The sequence below is a fragment of the Urocampus carinirostris genome, chromosome 3 (assembly GCF_059441175.1).
Source record: "Urocampus carinirostris isolate Australia breed hairy pipefish chromosome 3, RoL_Ucar_1.0, whole genome shotgun sequence".
Lineage (NCBI taxonomy): Eukaryota > Metazoa > Chordata > Actinopteri > Syngnathiformes > Syngnathidae > Urocampus > Urocampus carinirostris.
In genome coordinates, this window is record NC_142351.1 from 55,780,408 (window position 1) to 55,805,730 (window position 25,323).

The 25,323-nt window shown below is 41.0% G+C and overlaps 1 protein-coding gene across 1 annotated transcript; it reads left to right on the forward strand.

The window, feature by feature from the left end:
- The first annotated feature begins 75 nt into the window (after positions 1 to 75).
- On the forward strand, positions 76 to 25,070 carry LOC148370184 (sodium/potassium-transporting ATPase subunit alpha-1). The gene is made up of 23 exons (XM_088332591.1): positions 76 to 263; positions 510 to 620; positions 2,128 to 2,187; positions 3,092 to 3,193; positions 3,277 to 3,378; positions 3,446 to 3,559; positions 3,639 to 3,773; positions 3,848 to 3,965; positions 4,039 to 4,307; positions 4,379 to 4,687; positions 5,932 to 6,066; positions 8,641 to 8,833; positions 10,616 to 10,791; positions 16,394 to 16,530; positions 18,302 to 18,452; positions 18,532 to 18,700; positions 18,782 to 18,936; positions 19,027 to 19,150; positions 19,240 to 19,385; positions 19,485 to 19,615; positions 20,556 to 20,657; positions 21,651 to 21,742; positions 24,919 to 25,070. Exons 1-23 carry the CDS (start codon positions 252 to 254, stop codon positions 24,945 to 24,947), a joined length of 3,072 nt encoding a protein of 1,023 aa, XP_088188717.1. The 5' UTR covers positions 76 to 251; the 3' UTR covers positions 24,948 to 25,070.
- The last annotated feature ends 253 nt before the right edge of the window (positions 25,071 to 25,323 follow it).

Sequence of the window (25,323 nt, forward strand, 5' to 3'; positions counted from 1 at the left end):
TCCTTCTTCAAGCACCTCCCCACAATCCCCCTTTCACCTTGCAGGTAGGTATAAAGGTATGTCAATGTGAAGGAGCCTATCTTCTCTGCCTAAGCAAGAGAGGAATAAGTTGGCCTTGCTTTGGGGGAAAAAGAGAGGGGGAGTAAGAGAGAGAGAGAGAGAGCGAGGAAGAGTGAGAGAGAGAGAGGCGGAGTAGAAAAGTTGAAGTTGAAGACAATTGGATTGGCTGTTCTGGGACAGAAACAGCAAGCATGGGGCTGGGAGTAAGTATTGAAACCAGTTGCTTTCATACTTTGGCTTAGTTTTGATAGTCCTGCAGTTCTGATCGAGTTTATGTCCGAGCCGGGTTTTTTGCTCGTGCATGTGGGGGTCTTTTCAAGGCAGACTGACTGGCTTTCAGCAAATAATTAGCACGTGTCTGTCTGAGAGTGACAAAGAGGCAGCCTTATTTCGCACATGCTCTTTGTTATTTCAAGTCTCATTCCATTGATCTTTTTTTTCTCAACCAGAGAGGGAAAGATGACTACAAACTGGCAGCAACCTCTGACGGTGAAAGCAAGAAAGGCAAAAAGGCGAAAGATAAGAAGAATATGGACGACCTGAAGAAAGAAGTGGATCTGGTGAGTTGTCTAAAAGGCATAAACTATGCCGACCTCTGTGAACCCGTAAAAGCACAACCTGAAAGTTTGACCTGTGGAAGGCTCCGTCATGACGTTGTTAGCCGTTATTGGTCACCACCAATGCCTGGGTAAACACTCGTCTTTGACTTCATGGCGTAGTCACATGAAAGAAAGCTGTGTACCCTTGGTTTCACAAGAGCAGCTTTCTGAACGGATACAAGCAGCGTCACGTGTTTGTCATTTTGCACAGAGTTACTACATAGCTGAGTAAAGTAGGAATTGCCTTCGTAAACAGGAAATATGACATTTTTGGTGTAAACATAGGTGCTCAAGAGTTAGCTGATTGTTTAGTTAAGAGTATATTGAGTTTGCGGCATGATTTTGTGTCATACAGAATATACAATTTTGTTTCTCATTCTGAAGCCTCAATGTAGTATTTGCCACTATGTGGGAGGAGCTTGCAAATATTCTCCATGCTTACTGAAACGGAAAAATAAAGGACAGTGTGACCTTTAGATTCAACAGTTGTCCTTGACTAGATCATGCCGTGAATCGGTCATTAAATTAATTTCATAGGCAAACTTCAATGTAACACATTTTTAATCATATTTTGCATTAAATACCGTTTTCTAAATTGACTTTACTGGATTATCTTTAGAGCTTTTGATCTGGTACTGCTTATGAACCTACTTTATAGGGTATTTTGTTCTTGGCCTTTCTACAGCTGTAAGAAAGTTATGTTACTTTAGTAAAATATAAGGTAATAAAATGGCTATTTAGGTGAAATATTAATGATTATGAGCCTGTCTGAACTTGAACTCAAAGTCCTCACAACACTGAAGGACATGGCGGTACAATAAGAAATAAGGCGATGGCCCCTCGAAACCGCTTTATTATCTTTTCAAAAGCTTTTCCATTCAACTTTTTGTCATTGTTTGCATGGTCAGGAAACAACAGCAGTGTTGGTGAGACAATAGTAATGTTGTTAATGATTTTGTAATCATCCAACATCAGGTCATACGATAAACAATGCAAATGGTGAGAGTTGGTCATAAATGGTTACCGGGAAGGACCTTAATGGTACAATCTGTTCTATGGATTGCTAGCCCAGCAAAGTTTTAAGTTTGATTAGTTAATCGTCCAAATCACACAAGTACTGTGTGCAATTCAGAGGCTCTTATTGCTTGTATCCTTCTCAGTTATATCAGTTTTTCTATAGAAACACCTGAAGCAGTGTAGTAAGCTTTATGGACACAGCTTTTGTTAAATGACAAGGCTTTATACAAACCTAAAGTGCGCCAATCGCTGGGTGACATTTCTTTGACTGTTAGCAAAAGCATTGTCAGTTTTTGGGGAGCTAAGTCCACACTTTTTTTCAGTCTACAGCAGAATAAGGAATTTGTTTACCCCACCCCTGAAATAAATCAGGACTCATCTATAAGCACATGACAGTAGTTATCTCTAAATGGGATTTTGACTCACATTATTTTGTCTCTTTTTTCTAAAGGATGACCACAAGCTCACGTTGGATGAGCTTCATAGAAAGTATGGAACCGACCTTGCCAGGGTAAGTATACAATCAGTATTATGGCTATTGTGTTTCTGCCCAGACGAGAAGGCAGAATTGAAAAAGCACAAGAACAACTACAATATTAAGATATTAAAACTTGATTATTACCAGTGGATATCCCTCCACAAAAAGTGAGTTTTTTTGGGTGAATATTGCAATAAAAAAACAAGGACTGCGTGATTAGCTAGAGGAATTATTTGTTTCAACTCATAGGTTTTATAATTTGATTTGATGCAATACGACTTAATACGCAAGGTTATAATAATTAGTTTGTTGTCACTTTACATTTACGGCAAATGAATGCCACTACTAATAGCGATAAGAGTGCCTTCAGTTTATAGGATATATCTCACATATGAAAGACAATTCAATGTCTATCTTGTTATGTTTCATAGTGGAACGATTCAATCTTTCAAATAAATGAATTGTTAAATTCCTATTGATTCTATGTAATGGGATATTTTCCACTTTTTCCTTTCAGTCTTAATGTTCAACTTCTCCAGTCTTAATATACTTGGCAGCTTTCAAATTAGCAATTTCTTGATTATTTTGGGCAAAGCAAATAAGAGCTTGAGGGCAACCTGGAAGAAGACGAATGCGATCCAATTACAATGTACAATACAGCCTCACATACTCTATAACCCACTGAAACGTGATCCGCCTTAGTTTTCCCCTAAACAAAGTGTTCATTCTCATTGACTCAGTCAACACCTTTTTATTTTTTTCGCCCTTACTATAAAACGTGACCTTGACTGTCTCAGCACATACTGTTCTGAAACAAAACACAATTTTCCCTCGCCATTATCACTCATTTGTGGACACAGCAAACTTTAAATGACCTTAAAAACAACGAGTATTTATTCTGTATTATTCATTACAATTGTATTTCACGGATCTCTAGGGACTATCCTCTGCTAGAGCAAAGGAAATTTTGCTTCGAGATGGTCCCAATGCTCTCACACCGCCACCCACGACGCCCGAGTGGGTGAAGTTCTGTAGACAGGTAAAAGGGATTTCTGTTAAGGAGTGATTTCATTAAATACTCGCCCCTTTGATCTCTCTGCACCTCAAATATCTCCCTGTCAGCTGTTTGGAGGGTTCTCCATGCTTTTGTGGATCGGTGCTCTTCTCTGTTTCCTAGCTTATGGCATCCAGGCTGCCTCTGAAGATGAACCTGCCAATGATAATGTAAGGTGGAATTTGTCAGGCCGTGTGCAAGACTCATATGCTAATACAAGCATCCTTCATCTTGTAGTTATACCTGGGTGTCGTGCTCTCTGCTGTGGTTATCATCACTGGTTGCTTCTCCTACTACCAAGAGGCCAAGAGCTCCAAGATCATGGAATCCTTCAAAAATCTGGTCCCACAGGTAAGATTTTGCCAATCCAATTGTTTACCATGAAGTGCCAAGCACATTGTTCAAGTATGTGTCATCATTAAATGTGTAGCAAGCCCTAGTCATCCGTAACGGAGAAAAGAACAACATCAACGCTGAGGATGTGGTAGCGGGAGACTTAGTGGAGGTGAAAGGTGGCGATCGGATTCCGGCGGATCTCCGGATTATCTCTGCCCACGGTTGCAAGGTCATTGCTCACAAGCATTTGTTTAGCATGCCTCTTTGAAGTAACACATTAAATCAAAGATTTTGTCCGATCAGGTGGACAACTCCTCTCTGACTGGCGAATCCGAGCCCCAGACCCGAACTCCTGACTTCTCCAATGACAACCCACTTGAGACAAGGAACATTGCTTTCTTCTCTACCAACTGTGTTGAAGGTCTCACAAAATGAAAAAAAACCTTATTGTATATTGCTAGAATATTTGCTGACTCTAAGATACAATTGTGTAGGTACCGCTAGAGGAATTGTCATCAATACAGGAGATCGCACCGTCATGGGTCGCATTGCCACCTTGGCGTCCAGCCTGGAAGGTGGCAAAACTCCCATTGCCGTTGAGATTGAGCATTTTATCCACATCATTACTGGTGTAGCTGTCTTCCTTGGCGTGTCCTTTTTCATCCTTTCCCTCATTCTCGGGTATGGATGGCTTGAAGCCGTCATCTTCCTCATTGGTATCATCGTTGCCAATGTGCCAGAGGGACTCCTGGCCACTGTCACTGTGAGTTTTACTCAAGTTCAAGTCTCCTTCCTAAAGCTGTTTCGTCATTGCTATAACTAACATTTCTGCAGGTGTGTTTGACTCTGACTGCCAAGCGTATGGCCAAAAAGAACTGCCTGGTCAAGAATTTAGAGGCCGTTGAGACCCTGGGCTCCACTTCCACTATTTGTTCAGACAAGACCGGTACCTTAACGCAAAACCGGATGACGGTCGCCCATATGTGGTTTGACAACCAGATACACGAGGCAGATACAACAGAGAACCAAAGCGGGACGTCCTTTGATAGGAGCTCTGCCACCTGGGCCGCCCTGGCCAGAATTGCCGGACTCTGTAACCGGGCTGTCTTCTTGGCAGAACAGACCAACATTCCCATCCTAAAGGTATACATTAATTGTGATAGCTTCCCTTAATTAGAGTCTGACATATTTTGGTCTACTTGACCTTTTATCCCATTTAGAAAAGGAGTGTTTTGGTGCTTTTTTTTACTACTAGCACAAGCCATTGAGGACATGGATGATTCCAAGTAATTTTGTATTTGCAAAATGGTAGGATTTTCTGGATAATACATTATACATTTTGTCATCATCACTTTAAGTAATATTTTTGAAAAACAAAACAAAATGTATGTCCAGTGTTATATATTGATTATCTGATAGAGCCAGCAATTATTGTAAACCGTCCATGGCCACATAGAGAATAGAATAGAATAGAATAGAATATACCTTTATTGTCATGGTTACAAAATGGGTTGAACATATTGCGACAACGAAATTGGGCGTGGCACTCCATTTTCACATATCCTACATGCTTTTGTAGGTTTCTCTTTTCGGACCCAAAAGGATAGAAATTGTCAGCTCAAAAGCAAGATGGGAGGTGCTTTTGAACAATCCTCGTGATTTGAATCACCTGAATTGAAGAAGAGACAAAAGCCCTCGAGGATCGCGTTTACCCATCTCTGCTATAAACAAAATAGTGAACATGTGTGGTTGCAAGTAAACATAAGTGCATATTGTGTCACCATTGCTCAAACTTTAGAGCTTCTTCTGAAATGCTCCTCACATGCGTACAAGTGAACAAAATAATGTAAAAAATACAAAAACAATATGTGGCCATATTTTAAAATCTTCACCTGAATGAACAGAACTCTTGTGATTTCTGGATTCAGCCTAACAGATCCACCCTATTTTAGCTAAAAACAAAGAAAACACATGTGTTGTTCACACATCTTGACGTCAACAATACAGTTCAATTTTCCTGTTTTTTTTGTGGCTGCTTACAATGTCACTGTGAGGTTTTAGTCTTTTAATGGGTTAAGCTTTCACCACTGGTAAATACGCTCTTTGTGATACAATTTTTAATTCGGTGGTTGCAAAGGCTTGAACAACAGACCAATTCATTCAAAAGTTTTGTAAAAAATGAAACATGTGTTTCAGCGGTATCAGGAAAAAACAAAAAAAACAACACAAATAACTTGCAAATCATGAAACTGTTTCTCCATAGTGAAATGTTTCATAAATGTGTGGCCCAGATCCTTGATGAACACGACCATGTGTGAGGATTTAGTGACGAGATCATTTAGGTTGAAATGTGTCCAATAATCTGACAATTTTCTATTAATTGACAGAGGGACGTCGCTGGAGATGCTTCCGAAGCTGCTCTGCTTAAATGCATTGAATTGTGCTGCGGCTCTGTCAAAGACATACGTGACAAATACGAAAAGATTTCTGAAATTCCCTTCAACTCCACCAACAAGTATCAGGTAAAAAGGCAAACTATGTGCACATAAACTGCTTACCTATGCTCTCTGGTAAGTGGAATCTTCTTTGCCTTTCAAGATATTTTTGGACCTTCGAAATGGAAAATTACAAGACTATAAAATATTATTATGTTTACTCAAGATAACTTCAAAGTTTTTTTTATCGTGTTTTTCACTCCTACTTTGTACAACTTTGGACGGATCTTAAACTAAGTCCCATACGCTAAAGGTCTACCATAGCAGTTGTTGTGTGGCCTTTTCTACAATACATGTTCACTAAAATGTTTTTTTTCCAACTGACAATGCTAAGGGATAAAATCCTGCTTCTCTAAAATAACGATGAGAAAATATATCATGACCCTTTTTTTTTAATACCGCAATAAATTCAATGCATTGTATAAATCATATTGGAAAAAATACTATATTTACTTTTCTTTGTTATGTAAAAAAAGAATAGTAATGGTACTTAATTAAAGAAAAATATAACCATGAATAGAAATCATGATATTATAGAAAGATAATAATGGCAAAATAAATCTTAGCCTTTATTTTTCATACCGCAGTGTGTGCAGCGCATTAAGAAATATTGTACTCATTGGCAAAACTTGTTTAACTTTTGACCTATAACAATAAAAAATTCTGCTTGTTGTTCATAATAATTCTTTAAATAAACAACATGATTTGTAATTTTCTATACCACATCATTTTTGGCTTTAATAAATACTGTTTTTACCATTATTATTAAAATAGTTAGCTGTCAGGGAAGACCAGAACAGAGCAGGAGACCCCAGAGCGTTCGTACAATTCTTTATTTGGGGAAGCGTAAGGGTTAGCGGGAGACGTGATCAATCGTAGCGTGGGACGAAGGCAGGTCGAGTTTACCAGGACTGAAGAGAAGATCGTAGCGTGGACGGAAGCAGGTCGGATCGAAGGCAGACGGGCAGAATCAAGTAAACAACAAGGCAGGTAATCGGGAGTGTCTTACGAATACAGGAGTAATCCTCAGACACCCATGTCTTGGTGTAGAATGCTTAAATAGCGAACATAACCCAATCAGAAGGCGCATTCCAGCGCGCCAGATGATTACCCCAGGTGGCTCCACTTAGGTAATCATGACAGTTAGCGGTATAGTGAGATAAGTGCCATGCTATTCATGTGCATTATTCTGCCAATTGGGTAAGACCATAATTTAATTAATATAATTTATTTGAAAAAAAATTGTATAAAATATACATATAAAAAAAAAACGCACATTATAATTATTTTCTCTTCTTTCTTCTTTCTTCATATATCCAAAATACAAGGTCAAAAAAGCAGCTCTAACATTCGGGTTATTACAATGTAGCTCCAATTATTTGTCAATTTTTCGTTTGTATTTTTCTCATAAAATGACATCGTTTTTTGCACTTATCCGACCAATAAATTTTGATGATTGAATTATTGTGAATTGCTTATGTGCTTGATTTCTTTTAATCTTTTTTTAAAAAATAAATAAAACAGGTACAGTTTATGTTTTAACAATCTGTGATCTTTAAAGGGACATTGTGTATTTTTTAGCCTGTCCTTATGGTTAAAAAAAACGAATTCCTTTAAAAAATAATATTGATTTGAATAATTAGCAGAACATGCTTTTAAATACTCATATATTGAGAATTTGTATTTATTTACATAACATGAGGCTGTGGTTTTGTCACTTCAAGTCTTCATAGTTGGAATTCTTCCTTGTGCTGTGTAGCACTCATTTTCACTTGGGTTACACAAAACCGAGCGGTCAGAAATTACAAAGTTTCCTTTCAACGCAAAGGGCAAAGATATGATTATTTACTGCTAAAACCTTACTCAATTTGCAGGATTTTTACATTTGGCTCAATAGTTTTTTTCTTGTAAAATATGGAAAGAATATTATTAAGTTGTTGATTTTCTTACTGGTAGAAAATACTTTTTGAAATACATAAAATTAAATCCTATATCCTTTCCATTCTCCAAACATCTGCAACAATTTCCAGATTTTTGTTTTGTTTTTAGTCTTGTAAAAAAAGGGAAAAAACTGAAAGTGAGTGAAATTGTGTTATTTAGAAAGTAGTGCTTGCTTTATATTTTTGTTAATATTGGGAAAAATATTCTCAAAATCAGCTAAATAAATTCCTATTTCCTTTGCATGTTGTGTTGTTTTACCAACTACATATTTTCTGTATTTTACATACAAGATAGAATAAATTAAAATAAGAAAAAAATACACTTAGAAAAAAAAGGAAATTTATTTAAGTGGAATTTGTCCTTATTTTAACACTCATTTTAGCACTCATTTTGGGCCACAGTTCACAAAATGGTGACCTCTAGTGGTTAAATATTACACAGTGTCTCTTTAAGTTGTTTTATCTTGCTTTTCTAGTAAAATATTAAACTTACACTTTATTTTTGCACATTTTTAGTACGGAAGAAAACTGTGTCTCTGAGGCTCTGCTGTTTGTTGTCTTTCTTGTACTTTTTAGCATCTGTGTTTGGTTGCACTTCACTATACAGCTACATCTAGTGGTCAAAAATTACATGGTGTCCCTTTAAATACTTGTTTTTCAGCTCTCCATCCACAAGAACTCAAGTGCTGGAGAGTCCAAACACCTTCTAGTCATGAAGGGTGCCCCAGAGAGAATTTTGGACCGCTGCTCCACCATTATGCTGCAAGGCAAAGAACAGCCACTAGATGAGGAAATGAAAGACGCTTTCCAGAATGCCTACGTTGAGCTGGGAGGACTTGGAGAGAGAGTCCTTGGTAAAATAATCCCTTCCTTGTCCTTTTCACGTACAATAATCCATCATTTTTCACAGAGGTTCCGTTTCAAAATTATTAGATACTGTATTCTACATTGGAACCAAAGAACAAAGCCGACTTAGAGTCTCTAACATTTGTTTATCAAATGAATAAGATTATTTCCATAATGGCTACGTTGAGCTGGGAGAACTTGGATAAAGAGTCCTTGGTAAAATAATCCCTTCCATTTCCTTTCCACGTACAGTAATCCATCATTTTTCACAGAGGGTCCGTTCAAAAATGAAAACCTTTATTTATTTATTAGAAACTCATATACATTACATATATACATTGAAACTAAAGGAACAACCCCATTTCACAGGCTCAAGCATTTATTCCAAATAAGAATACTGTACTTTATAAACATTTTTTCTTCTTTTTTTCTTTCTTTTTTTTCATATAACTTGTGCTGTCAAATTAGAATTTAAAAAATATCTTGCTGCGATATTAGAATAATTTTTTGGCTCAGGTCACAATCCACTTGAGATGATATTTGGTCACAAACATGAGGACGATATTGGAAAAGAAAAATTTGGCGTAAAAATAACATTTCAAACAATAAACAAAAGTAGTCAAGTCACAAGTACTGTACCATGCAAACATTTTTTATTTACTTCAAAAAATAACTTCTGTATTGTCAAATTATAGTTTTAAAAATAATTTTGCTGCTATGTTGGACAATTGATTGGTTATCAGAAATATGATTGGTTGACTGATGGTAAAAAATGGCTTTGCTCTCCTTTAACATGATGACTTTGGTGGTCAAAGTCAAGCGCCACTCTCAAAACACCCACAATAGCCGTATTTGCTGATTACCATAAATCAAACTGAGAATATATAAGGCATTTCAAAAAAATTTAAAAACAGCCCTTGGGTGTCTTTGTAGAATTTTAAGAAGCTTTAGCTCATGTCTATAATCCAAATGACATCTAACAGAAAAGTTCGCATATTAATATTTTCAAAAACAAAAAAATAGAAAAACTTTTAAATCGTTAAATCAAACTTTTCAATTAGTGTTCGTATACTATTTTATCACTTTCAAGTTTGCATGAGTTTCCCTGAGATAAATAAACTGGAAATAAACTCAATTGTTGATTTTGCTTTCTATATTTAATTCTCCATATTTAATTTTCTTTGACAAATTCACAGTTGCTAAACAGTACAGGAGATGTAGCCTTAGAAGAAGAATAGCATTGATGGGAACCCCCCCATCGTTTTATAATAAAATGGTAAATGGTCTGCATTTATATAGCGCTTCTCAACTCAATGAAGATATCCCAAAGCGCTTTACAATGTGCTTCACACTTACCCATTCACACACACGCACACACTCACACACCAATAGCGGCCATGCAAGGCCCCGACCTGCTTATTGGGGGCATAAGGGTTCAGTGTCTTGCCCAAGGACACTTCGACATATAACACGGAGGAGTCGGGAATCGAACCTTCGATCTCTTGATCCCAAGATCTAACATCCCTGAATTATAACTTAATTGTAAGCCTCCCAGAAGACACCCACCCCTCCAGCTAAGATATTCCTTTTATGCTATTAGTTTATTACTCTTGCCCCTTTGAGAATGGTTTTCCTACCACATGCCCCTCAGCTAAAACAAGTTTGACACCACAGGTTTAAAGAATGCAATGCCCGACAAAAATCCGCGAAGTAGCGAAACCGTGAAAGTTAAACCGTGATACAGCAATGAATGGTTGTTTTACAACTCAAAAACCTGACCCTTTTTACAGGTTTCTGCCATTTCAATTTGCCCGACGACCAGTTCCCAGAAGGCTTTGCGTTTGACACAGATGAGGTGAACTTCCCTACTGAAAAGTTGTGCTTCATCGGCCTCATGTCCATGATCGATCCTCCCCGAGCAGCTGTGCCAGATGCTGTGGGGAAATGCAGAAGTGCCGGAATTAAGGTAGGATTGGACGCGAGTACAGAGGTACTTCGCCGTACGAGCTATACTTTCAGGATCGCGTTCGTAGCACCAATTGCTCATGTAATGAGCGAATTCTCCTAATGTAAAATGTCCATTCATTATCAGGACCGCTTATCCTCAGTAGGGTCGCGGATGGCTGAGTGGTTAGTGCGTGCCTGTACAGTTTTGAGGTCATGGGTGTAGGGGGTGTGAGAGGAATGATGGCGTGCGATGTTACGTAAGCACTCGTTCACTTAAAATAAACTGTAACTGTGAAAGAACATGAACACAATTTTACAGCAAAATTTTTTATTTGATTTTCATTTTTTTTGTATTGTATTGTATTGTATTATTCAGCCAGTATAAACCATAAACATGATATATACAAGAAATCAACAATGATAATATAATAGATTTAAAAGAATAAAAAGAATAGCTATAGAAGAATAATATAGAATAGCTTAAAAAGAAAGAATATGTAAATAATAAGACTAGAGTAGAATAGGTCGGAGTAACGCCGTTGGAATAATAATATCCATCCATCCATTGTCTTCCGCTTATCCGAGGTCCTGTCGCAGGGGCAGCAGCGTTAAAAGGGAAGCCCAGATGTCCCTATCCCCAGCCACCTCCTCCAGCTCATCCGATGGGACCCCGAGGCGTTCCCAAGCCAGCCGAGAGACATAGTCTCTCCAACGTGTCCTGGGCCTCCCCCGGGGCCTCCTGCCAGTGGGACATGCCCGGAACACCTCCCGAGGGAGGTGTCCAGGAGGCATCCTTATTAGATGCCCGAGCCACCTCAACTGGCTCCTCTCAACGCGGAGGAGCAGTGGCTCTACACCGAGTCCCTCCCGGATGACTGAGCTTCTCACCTTATCTCTAAGGGAGAACCCAGCCACGCTGCGGAGGAAACTCTTTTCGGCCACTTGTATCCGGGATCGCGTTCTTTCGGTCATGACCCAAAGTTCATGACCATAGGTGAGGGTAGGAACGTAGATCGACCGGTAGATCGAGAGCTTTGCCTTTCGGCTCAGCTCCCTCTTCACCACGACAAACCGGTACAGGGTCCGAATGACGGCAGACGCTGCACTGACCCGTCTGTCGATCTCCCAATCCATCCTACCCTCACTCGTGTACAAGACCCCAAGATACTTGAACTCCTCCACTTGGGGCAAGACCTCCTCCCCGACCCGGAGGGAGCATACCACCCTTTTCCGACTGAGAACCATGCCCTCGGACTTGGAGGTGCTAATCCCCATCCCGCCCGCTTCACACTCGGCTGCGAATCGTTCCAGCGATAGCTGAAGATCACGGCCTGAGGAAGCCAACAGCACCACGTCATCTGCAAAAAGCAGTGACGCAATGCTGAGGCCCCCAAACCGGACTCCATCCCCGCCAAGGCTGCGCCTAGAAATTCTGTCCATAAAAGTTATGAACAGAATCGTGACAAAGGGCAGCCCTGGCGGAGCCCAACCCTCACCGGGAACGAATCCGACTTACTGCCGGCAATGCGGACCAGACTCTGGCACGGCATACAGGGACCGCACAGCCTGGAAAAGACTGTGCAGTACCCCATACTCCCGAAGCACCCCCCACAGGGCCTCCCGAGGAACACGGTCGAATGCCTTCTCCAAGTCCACAAAACACATGTAGACCGGACAGGCAAACTCCCATGCACCCTCAAAGACCCTGAAGAGAGTATAGAGCTGGTCCAGTGTTCCACGGCCAGGACGAAAACCACACTGTTCCTCCTGAATCCGAGATTCGACTTCCTGGCGGACCCTCCTCTCCAGTACCCCTGAATAGACCTTACCAGGGAGGCTGAGAAGTGTGATTCCCCTGTAGTTGGAACACACTCTCCGGTCCCCCTTCTTAAAGACAGGAATCACCACCCCAGGCTGCCAGTCCAGAGGCAGTGTCCCCGATGTCCACGCGATGTTGCGGAGGCGCGTCAACCATGACACGCCCACAACATCCAGAGCCTTAATGAAGTCCGGGCGGATCTCATCGACCCCCGGGGCCCTGCCACCGAGGAGTTTTTTGACAACATCGGTGACTTCAACCCCAGTGATACGAGAGCCCAACCCAGAGTCCTCAGGCTCTGCTTCCCCAGAGGAAGACGTGCCGGTGGGATTGAGGAGGTCTTCGAAGTACTCCGCCCACCGATTCACAACGTCCCGGGTCGAGGTCAGCAGCGCCCCATCGGCACTATACACAGTGCCGATGGCACACCGCTTCCCCCCCATAAGACGTCGGATGGTGGACCAGAATTTCCTCGAAGCCGTTCGGAAGTCGGCTTCCATGGCCTCGCCAAACTCCTCCCATGCCCGAGTTTTTGCCTCGGCAACCGCCAAAGCCGCATTCAGCTTGTCCAGCCGATACCTGCCAGCTGCTTCCAGAGTCCCACAGGCCAGGAAGGCCCGATAAGACTCCTTCTTCAGCTTGACGGCATCCCTCACCGCCGGTGACCACCAACGGGTGTGAGGGTTGCCGCCGCGTCAGGCACCGACTACCTTACGGCCACAGCTCCGATCAGCCGCCTCGACAATGGAGGCGCGGAACATGGTCCACTCGGACTCAATGTCCCCCGCCTCCCTCGGGACATGGGCGAAGGTGTGAATTGAAACTTCTTCTGACAGGAGATTCTGCCAGTCGTTCCCAACAGACCCTCACAACACGCTTGGGTCTGCCGGGTCGGGCCGGCATCTTCCCCCACCATCGAAGCCAACTCACCACGAGGTGGTGATCAGTTGACAGCTCCACACCTCTCTTCACCTGAGTGTCTAGAACATGCGGCCGCAGGTCCGACGAAACGATGACAAAGTCGATCATCGAACTACGGCCTAGGGTGTCCTGGTGTCAAGTGCACATATGGACACCCTTATGTCTGAACATGGTGCTCATTATGGACAGACCATGACGAGCACAGAAGTCCGATAACGAAACCGGTCAGGGGGGCCGTTCTTCCCAATCACGCCCCTCCAGGTTTCACTGTCATTGCCCACGTGAGCGTTGAAGTCTCCCAGCAGTACGAGGGAGTCCCCAGGGGGCGTGCTCTCAAGCACACCCTCTAAGGACTCCAAGGAGGGTGGGTACTCCGAACTGCTATTTGGTGCATAAGCACAAACAACAGTCAGGACCCGTCCCCCCACCCGAAGGCGGAGGGAGGCTACCCTCTCGTCTACCGGGGTGAACGCCAACGTACAGGCGCCGAGCCGTGGAGCAATTAATATGCCCACACCGGCTCTGCGCCTCTCACCTTGGGCAACTCCAGAGTGGAAGAGAGTCCAATCCCTCTCGAGAGGACTGGTACCAGAGCCCAAGCCGTGCGTAGAGGTGAGTCCGACTATATCAAGTCGGAATTTCTCAACCTCACGCATCAACTCGGGCTCCTTCCCTGCCAGAGAGGTAACGTTCCATGTCCCAAAAGCCAGTTTCTGTAGCCGGGGATCGTCGCGCCAAGGACCCCTCCCTTTGCTGCTACCCAGCTCTCTACGCACCCAACCCCTTTGGCCCCTCCTACAGGTGGTGAGCCCATGGGAAGAGGGTCCCACGTCGTCCCTCCGGGCTGTGCCCGGCCGCCCCCCGTGGGTAAGGGTCCGGCCACCAGGCGCTCGCCAGCGGACCCCACCTCCAGGCCTGGCTCCAGAAGGGGGCCCCGGTAACCCGCGTCCGGGCGAGGGAAATCGAGGACCAAAGTTTTGTCTCATCATAATAATATTATACATAATAATCTAATCAATTCCTGTTGAACATACAAATACCGGAAGAGTAAAAACACTCTTTAAGACGTGTAGTCTTGCTCACAATGGAGCGAAGACGGCGACCTGACGGCAGGTAATCAAATTACCTGCGAGCAGGGTGACTGGGATTGTCTATCATTTTTAGAGTCCTTTTCCAGTTCGTTTGATGCAGATACTTTGCAGGGACGGGAGGCCAGTACCTATTGTTTTTTTCATTCAAAAAAAAAGAAGAAAAGAAATCTGTCCAAGGAGATTTATCCCTGCCTCTTCAAAATAATACGGAAATGCGTAAGGCAAGTGTTACTAGAGAGAGCTGTCACCTACCTGTCCCCCAACGAGAGCAGTGCTTAACCGGCACCTCACTAATAACCTTTGCCAGCTTTTCTGATTCGTCCTCCTCTTTGCTATTTTTTGAATCCCCTCCATGTGTTGTATTTTCTACTACATTATTATGACCAACGTAACAAATGTGTGTGCGTGGTGCAGAGGAAGGGTGCCAAGAGGAGTCACGAAGCTCGCATAGCTGTCATCTTATACATCTTCTCCATATTTTATTCATTTTTTATTTATGCATAATTTCAAATTGTGTGCGCCGTAAAAAAAAATTGTACAGAAATTGTTTCTGTAAAAAAAGGTCGATCTTGCCCATTTCAGCCATAACCTACATTGTGTCGGTCACTGGTGGCAGATGACTTTGCATTGTAGATTGCTAATATTGCGGTATTCTACATAGTCTGGTTTTCGGTGAGTAAATAGATGCAGCGTTGTGTTTGTAAGGTTTGTTATCGTTTAATAAGGAGGATTTGCAATCATTTATAAGGGGAGCAATTGGCGGAGGTTGGCAGGTATTAAATATAGAAACTATTTAAAATTACTGTAACATTGAATAAATATGTATACAAAACATTTTTAAAGCACATTGTTTTCTTTTTTCTCTGTAGTAGTTTTTATGGGTAAAAGGGGAAGTGTGTATTATTTTACCACTAAAAACGAGTGCTAAAAAGAAAGACTACAGAGATTTAAAGTGACCAAACCACATCATTTTTCTTCTTTTTTTGTTGAGCCTTTTGCAATGAAAGAAAAAATTAAATATAAAAGACAAAATGGAGAAAGAAGAAACAAAGAAAGAAAAAAGATGGAAAAGGGGGAAAAAAGACATTAAAAAAAAACAATTAAAAAAAAGAGAAAAAAAAGCTTGACAAAAAGCTAGCAGCAAGATGGCGGACAATGGTGTCAGCTCCAAACAAGTGAGGCTAATGTTCTGTAAGGTAAATCCAAACTTCTCTACCTTTAAGTATTTTAAAACATGGACGATTCTTTCATAGTTCATGTAGTTTTGCTTATTTTTTGAAACAATATTCGTTTTTTTTTTAGTAAATTATGTTTCCCACCAGGAGGCACTTAGTAATAAACACTGTCCCTTCAGACTTTCATATTAAGTCAAGGTCCTCAAACTATAACCTCGCAGGCTGTGAGTTTGAGACGCCTGCTTTACATTATACTTTGCCCCTATCATGTGGACATTAAGGAGAACTGCAGTTACCGTACGATTCTGTCCCAAAAACGTTTTTGAGAAAGCGCCAAAGACCCGCATGTGACTCGACGGCTAGTTTAGTGAGTGGAGAGGTCCAACTTTGTCGGCGATAGAAAAGCATCTTTCTTTGTTTAGCCAATCCAAATGCAAAATACAATGCGCGATGATAGTCTGTGAAGTAGTGAGACTGCAATAAGTTAACCGTGATACAGCAAGGAACTGCTGTACCAAAATTCCCATGTTTGGAGGTGCTGGTCTAAAATGGTACCACTGTATCTCGTTTAAATTGGGTTTGTCTTTACTCGTTTTGGTATGACTTTTTTCCAAGGTCATCATGGTGACAGGTGATCATCCAATCACAGCCAAGGCCATTGCCAAGGGTGTGGGCATCATCTCTGAGGGTAACGAGACGGTTGAAGACATTGCAGCTCGTTTGAATGTCCCAGTGTCAGAGGTTAATCCTAGGTTTGTAACCCACTTCAGACCTTACATCTGTTGCTATTTGAATACACTAGGCATGAAAAATATGCATGACTTCTTGGGCTGACCTGTAAATCACTGTCTGTACTCCAATCAGCACAAATGCTTCCAGCCCCGAGTCATTGCAGACAAATAAATCTAGACATTCACAAACACATTTATCACCCCGCTGCGTCTTCAGAATTTATGACATCAAGCCGTGGATGAAATATTCAAGTTTATGAAAGAGACATTGTCACCTTGCGTTTTAGTGAAAAAAATCAAGTATGAGGTGTACCAGTCGGCTGGCATATATTACTATACTTCTTTTTTTTCTTCTCTCATCTTTGTTTTCCTCCACTTCTTCTTAATCATCCCCCCTTTTCATTTTCTTATTCCGTTTTATCTTCTTCTTCGTCTCATTTCCTATAGTCTTTCTACTTGGTCATCACTTTAGTATTTTTCTTTCACTTTCTACTCTATCTTCTGTTCATGTTTGAGTCTTATTCCCTTTCTTGACCCTTTTTGCACCTTTTTCTCCTTCTCTATCTTCTTTTATGCGTGCTCATCCTGCTCCTCCTACTTCCATTTTTTCTCCTCCTGCTCTTTTCGGTCTTTTATATCCTTTTTCTCTTTATCTTCTCCTCATTTTTTTTTCTCTTGATTCGTTTTCATCTCCTCTTTATTTTATTTTCAAACATCTTTTTTCTCCCTTTATCATTTTACTTTTGTTCTCCTTAGCATTCTTCATCGTTTTTGTCTAATTCCCCTTCTTTCTACTTCCATCCATCTATCCATTATCTGCACCGCATATCCTCAGTAGGGTTGCGGGGGTGCTGGAGCCCATCACAGCTATCTTAGGGCAGTGGGCAGGGGACTCCCTGAACTGGTTGCCAGCCAGTGGCAGGGCAGACAGAGACGGACAACTCACTTGCTCATTCACACTTAGGGACAATTTGGACCGGCCGATTAACCTGACATGCATGTTTTTGGAATGTGGGAGGAAATCCACGCAAGCACGGGGAGAACATACAAACTCCACACAGGAGGTTCGATCTTATGACCTCAGAACATTGTCGCACACGTGCTAACCACTGCGCCGCCGTGCTGCCCTTCTTACCCCCGTTCAATCCTCGAAGGGGGATTACCACATGTGAGGTCCTTTCTCAAGGTTTTTCTTTTTTCCTCACACTGAGGTTTTTGAGTTGTTCCTTGCCCGCATGCTGGTTTAAGATCAGGTAATTGTGCAATTGTGTAATTGTAATCCTGTGCAGTCCTTTGATTTGATTTTGTGATTAAGGGCTTAATAAATAAATGTGACTTGACTTGACTTCTTTCTACTTGTTCTTAGTGTTTTTCTGTTTCTTTCTGCACCGCTTCTTTTGTCTCTTGCTTCTTCAGATCTTCCATATTGATATTATTTTTCTTGCCTTTCTTGTTCTATTTCTCCTCCACGTTCTTTTTTCCCACCCCTTTTCCTCCTTCCTTTTTTTCTTGTTCTTCTACTCCTCCTACTTCTTTTCCTCTACTATTTCTTGTTCGCCTTCTTATCATTCTTCTTCTCCTTCTTCTCTTTCTTCTTTTCCTACCACTTCTTCAATTATCTCACTTTACTTACAGTAGTACAAGTTGAACTAGTAAAAGGTTGGATTTTTCCAATAGTTTTATCCCTGTATTGTATGTTATACAATTAGACGCAATTAAAGAAAAATAGAGGAGTTAAAGTGACTGAACCATAACACGATGTCGACTCATATTACATTGGTTTCTTCTCAAGGGACGCCAAGGCCTGTGTTGTCCACGGCGGGGAACTGAAGGAGATGACCACGGAACAGCTAGACGACATCTTGAAGCACCACACAGAGATTGTCTTTGCCAGAACGTCCCCTCAACAGAAACTTATCATTGTAGAGGGCTGCCAGCGACAGGTTGAATCTTTTGCGTACAAGCTTTGGTTGCAAATTTGCTGAGAGCTTCTTAAATTTGTCAATCACACCCACTTTCCAGGGAGCCATTGTTGCAGTGACAGGCGATGGCGTCAATGACTCTCCAGCTCTGAAGAAAGCAGATATTGGCGTCGCCATGGGGATCGCTGGTTCTGACGTTTCCAAGCAGGCGGCTGACATGATTCTTCTGGATGACAATTTTGCTTCTATTGTTACAGGAGTTGAAGAAGGTTATTGTTCAGCTTATAGATGCCAATTGTCAATTTCCTATTCATATTCTGTGTAATTTATGTTTCTATTCTGTTTGCCAGGCCGTCTTATCTTTGACAACTTGAAGAAGTCCATTGCTTACACGCTAACCAGCAACATCCCTGAGATTTCGCCCTTCCTCCTCTTCATCATCGCTAATATTCCCCTTCCCCTGGGAACAGTCACCATCCTCTGTATCGACCTGGGAACTGACATGGTGGGAAATTCTAAGCAAATGTGTTCGTCAACTTAGCTCTCAACTTTGGCAATAGTACCCAAATAAGTACAGTTGTTTACAATCCTCCAGGTTCCTGCCATCTCACTGGCTTACGAAGCAGCCGAGAGTGATATCATGAAGAGACAGCCCAGGAATCCCAAAACTGACAAACTGGTGAACGAGAGGCTAATCAGCATTGCCTACGGACAGATTGGTACACACTTGCATCAGAAGATGAATACTCAGCTAGTAAGACAGGAAGCTCATCTCAGTTGCTAAGTTCTTGTTCTGATCTTTTCCTAGGTATGATGCAGGCCACTGCGGGTTTCTTCACATACTTTGTGATCCTAGCAGAGAATGGTTTCTTACCAATGGATCTGCTGGGAATTCGAGTGTTCTGGGACGACAAACAAGTAAATGACCTGGAGGACAGCTATGGGCAGCAATGGGTCAGTAATTCAAAAGCAATAATTTCCAGGCCAAAGCAAATATGAGCAGAAAGAACAAGTTACCAATTATTTTCTTGTCTTGTTTTTTTTCTATCTCAGACGTATGAGCGTAGAAAGATTGTAGAGTTCACCTGCCACACAGCCTTTTTCGCCAGTATTGTTGTCGTGCAGTGGGCCGATTTGATCATCTGCAAGACCAGGAGGAACTCGATCCTGCAGCAGGGCATGAAGTATGTGCATGTTAATATGACAAAACAGATTTGTTTTCTGTTGGAATTCAGTGTGTCGCTTAATTCAATATTTATGAAAAAAAAAAGACAAAAACAGACATTTTTGCAAAATAATCACTCATTTGTATTGTACTTAAAATTCTAAATGCCAATGTAAAATTATGACATTATAAAGGGACAATGCAATCAATAAATATAGTTACAAACTTGCAAATAATGCTTTATAAAGATTATAGTCCAGGTCTATATGGTCCTCTACTACATTGCAGCACATTACAAATGGTAAATAAACCTCTCGAATGAAATTAAATAAATAAATATAAATTATTATTATACGGCAACACGGTGGCGCAGTGGTTAGCGCGTGTGTGGCACAGTTCTGAGGTTGTGAGATCAAACCGTCCTGTGTGGAGTTTGCAATTTCTCCCCGTGCTTGCGTGGGTACTCCGGTTTCCTCCCACTTTACAAAAAAAACCATGCATGTCAGGTTAATCGGCCGGTCCAAATTGTCCGTAGGTGTGAATGAGCAAGTGAGTTGTCCGTCTCTGTGTGCCCTGCAACTGGCTGGCAACCAGTTCAGGTTGTCCCCTGCCCACTGCCCTGAGATAGCTGGGATGGGCTCCAGCACTCCCACGACCCTACTGAGGATAAGCGGTGCAGATAATGAATGAATGAATGAATATTATTATACATTTTATTTATAGGTTTCAGATTAGGGGATGTTGAAATGGTAGTATGTGCAGCTCTTTTTGAGACTTTTGGTGATTAAGGGCTATGCAAATATTTTTCTCAATTATTTTATGATTTGATACAATAATAAACTGACACCAAGTCAAAGTGTTAAAGTATCATTTATAGTGTCCAAAACATATATGTATAAAATAATCGGCAAACATTGAAATGACATAAAACTAAGTGTGTTCATTGCTTTTCCTCCCAGGAACCGCATCCTTATTTTCGGACTGTTTGAGGAGACAGCCTTGGCTGCTTTCCTGTCATATTGCCCTGGCATGGACGTTGCCCTAAGAATGTACCCTCTCAAGTGAGTAGAAATGCACAGAAATCAACTAATTTTCAATGATAGCGCTCCACTTGTTTTTGTTGGCTTTTGCATACTGACATGACATACTGCAATTTGTAAAAGCACTAGTCCGTTGTGTTGAATCATAATGAATAAGAAGATCACTTCATTATATATTTGCTGTTGTCATGTAAATAAATGCCTTTAAAGGAAACATTTTGTATCCTTGGCCAAAAAGGAAACAGTAAGTTCCCATGTTGTTGAGCATAGTGGTTTTAGTATTGATAAAACTGTAAGTATACATAGATAAATACAAATAAATAAATAAATGAGCACATAAATAATTCAGGAAATAACTAAATATACAACACAAATGAAATGTTTTCATATGTCTATTCTGCATTTTGTCATTTATTTATCTTAGCATTTATTTTGTTGTGTATTTTGTCACAACAAAATGTTATTGAAATGAGGGCATGGTTCAAACTGGCTCGATGAGTGCACCGATGAACTGCAATGCTTTTCTTCATAACTGATTAACCAAGAGGTGAAAAGCTCAGGAAACTGGGCCTCCTCTTCATTTGAATAATATTTGTTGAGACAAAACCCACGACAACATACAACATGCACGACGAAAAATCCAACAAAATAGACGACCAAATACACGACAAAATACAAGACAAACTACATGACCAAATACGCAACAAAATACATGACTAAATACACACAAAAAAAACAAATACAGACATAAATAAATGACAAAACGCACAGATAAATAAATATAATGCTTTTTTAATAGTTTTAGGTATTATGTCATTTATATATGTGTTCATTTTTTTATATGGTCTATATTTGTAAGTATATATTTCCTTCTGTATTTATTTATATGGCAGGATTAGTCCATGTATGCCTTTGCTTGCAAAGTGGTACAAAATTGATATCCTTTACAATTACATTTGAATGACATAACTGCTTTGTAACGTCTTCTTTATGACTTTTTGTCCACGACTTTAGACCATGCTGGTGGTTCTGCGCCTTCCCCTATTCACTGCTTATCTTCCTCTACGATGAAGCAAGAAGATACATCCTCAGGCGCAACCCTGGCGGTAAGACTACGTACTGTTTTCTCCCTTCAGATGTTTGGAAGAAAGGCTTGGTGAATATGGTAGACATTTATCTACCACACACAGTATACTGGCATGTCCAAAGAAGTGCTGTATTTTCAATATATGCATATGTGCCAACCTTTTAAGATGATAAAGCGGTTGGTATGATTGCGCATTCAATTTTTACGCCTGAAACACAATCTGCTTGATTAAAACTGGAAGTGGCAAACTCTTAGCAAAATGGAAATCTAATGCAATCATTGGAGCCGTTTATTCGCGCACGAAGACTTAATCTTGCTTCAAAATAAAGCAGCTGTAGACTAAAATATTGGTCTTGAGTCAAGATTTGTTGTTTACGATTGGAAAAAGAGTAGATTCCCATTTTAATCGCTAAATGTTTTATGGGAAAAAAACTGGTGATCCAATGTTTTACGCCACATGTGTCAAACTCATGGCCTGCAGACAAAGTATGGGCTGCGAGACAATACTGAGAGAAGCTCAAAAGAAAAATTAGTGTCAAACATCGAGAGTGCAGTTTTAAATATCTCCACTAGATGTCTCCAAAACTAAGCACCACTCCCAAAGCTGTATTTGCTGACTAACAATAATCAACCAGGGAACAATGAGGAAACACATCGCGTTGTTAATTTACTTTACTTCTGGCTCCTTTCTATATAACCGCAAAGTTCTCATATTCAGGTAAACATTTGCATCAAAAAACAATTAAAAAATGAATAAAAAGCAGAAAGACTTTTAAATCATTCAATCAATCAATTTCCAGTCTGCCACAGAATTAAGATTAAATCTTAGTAAAGGAAAAAATGAAATGACTCGATTGGCCGCTATAAGATATATTTTCTTCAACTATAGGGCCCCTAAGCTAAATGAGTTTGACACCCCTGCGCTAAGCGCTAGTGTTGGAGGGTTTGAAAAATGATGTATATATTTCATCCAAACATGAATTGTCGTTAAAACCTTTTTAAGGTGTCTCTTTAACATTCTAGTGTTTTTGAATAACTTTGACTTTAACTCAAGCAGTTGAGTAAATAAGCATACATGACCCATCCTGATATTAAAAAATGATAGATTTCACAGCACACTCTTTTTTTGTGGCGCAAAACACATATAATAAGAAACAAGCAACAAGGGCTTTTTTTTAAACTGGAAGTGCAAAACTTTCACCTAAACGGAGATCTAATCATGATCGTTAGAGCATTTTATTCACGCACAAACACTTAGTCTCGCTTCAAAATAAAGCAGCCAGACTAAAATACTAAAAGCGGAAGAGTCTTATTCCATAAAGGAGTAGTGTTGTCAGGTGTTTATATGATGCTCTTCCTTACTGGACTGATATACAAGTTTGGCCCAACACATGAGTACTTTTATATCATTTGATAAATGCCTCAATGCGAATCAGCGACCTGTGGCAGATGGCGAGTCTTCAGGGAATTTGAACTCTCAACTGGGCCATTGTTAATGCTGGATTCCAAGCGAAACAAGCAGAACCTGTGTGCAGCGCAGCTGTGTTCCAATCAATGCGAGTGTGTTGATTTGTGTGCTTATGGCGGATTGTTACCCATCCATGGTGAACACATATGTGGCTGCTTTATTGTTACACTGAAATGAAGCGATGAGACTTCTAGGATTCGTAGCACCACTCAACTGAACTAGCGCACGTTATATAAGCCACAACATAGATATGGGTGGGTGGGGGCCGATATCTCTTACCTACTAGGGTCATAAGGGAACCATATCCTGGGGTGTGTCTTAGGCAAATACGGCCTGGTAGCGCCCATCCCTTTCCAGGCCAACAAATGTTTCCAGCCGGTTTCGAACTGGAGACCTTTGGCGCGTTATGTGAATTTGTTAATCACTGCACAACGGAAACACAGCCGTAAAAAATCCAGCCCGAGCCCAACCATATTTAATTTGTGAGGACACGGGAGGAGGTGAGAGAATCGGGCATCACATTAAAACAGTGTCTCAAATAGCGGGGTGGGCCTCCTTTTGGGGGTGGGGTGGCGCGTTGGACTTCCGAATAAAGTGCAATTGTACCTCCACTAAACTAGGGGGGCAGTGGCATTCTCAATGGCATCCATCCATCTTTTATCTGCACTGCTTATCCACAGTAGGGTCGCGGGGGTGCTGGAGCCCATCCCAGCTATCTTCGGGCAGTGGGCAGGGGACACCCTGAACTGGTAGCCAGCCAATCGCAGGGCACACAGGGACAGACAATTCACTCGCTCATTCACACCTAAGGACAATTTGGACCGGCCAATTAGCCTGATATGCATGTTTTTGGAATGTGGGAGGAAACCGGAGTGCCCGGGGGAAACCCACGCAAGCACGGGGAGAACATGCAAACTCCACACAGGAGGTTCGATCTCATGACCTCAGAACTGTGCTGCACATACGCTGACCACTGCCCCGCCGTGCTGCCCTGTGAATGGCATAGTGTTTTATTTTAATTTAGCCTCCACTCAGTGTATTAAGCCCAGAGTATAAGTATTGAGTATGAAATGTAGACACAGAGTGTAGCGGGCACTCAAGTGACCCCATGAAAAAATATTTTAACATGAATACGGAGGCGAAGAGAGTTGGCGTAAAGAGACAAACAAAACTCTTCTCCCGTATGACTTTACTGTGACCTTGGAGCAGAGGATTTCTTCTTCCAAGAGGGGGCATCACAGAAACTGAATGAGTAGTCCTTCGAGCGCTAAAGGGTACTAACATGCTGCCGTCGCGGTAGTAGACAATATAAATATACAAATATAAATAAAGCACTACGACACACACATAGAAAATGTATTCATCTAAAATTCGAGAAATCTTATCCCTTTGAGCCGAATGCGCATTCATTAATTAGAAAGGAACACTTGATTTGCTAACCAAAAAGTAGCACAACACGTACTGTCATTGAAGAAAAGCAACCTCAGGGGAGTTTTTCTTACAAGCCCTTTCAATCAAGAACTTGTTCTCCCTCAACCAAGTATGCATCAAAAAGTTTTCATTTCAATCTAAAAAGTGGTAGATGTTTTTTTTAATGTTTTGTCGTCAATTTCATGAATGTGACGTCATGCTGTGCTTCTAACCCCCAGTGATGATCTTGTCTGTTGTGAATACTCTATGAGCTATTCCTGGAAAATGTCGCTAACTGTGCCTCCTTTTCTTTCCAGGTTGGGTGGAACAGGAGACCTACTACTGAGCCAGAGTTGGACATTATTTACTGCCATGTTACATATTTGTTTGAGGCACAGAAAAAAATCCATCGATAAATTAAATACTTACTTTACATGTCAATAAACATCATCCAACTATTACAAATAAATAAGGCTTCTTTTACTTTTTTCTATGTTGGACATATGGAAGTGTGAAAAACTGCTCTTGGGTAGGAAGGGTTTTAAGGATCAGCGTAATGCAATAGCATCTGGTCCAAAAGTAAAGAGAATTTCTGCATCAGTGATACCTTTATAGTTTTGTAGACACTTTGATTAAAGAGAGAAGACATCAATGAATTTTGAAATTGCAAGGATAACAGGATTGTACTGTACAAACAACCTTCAATATGCAAAATTTGTCAC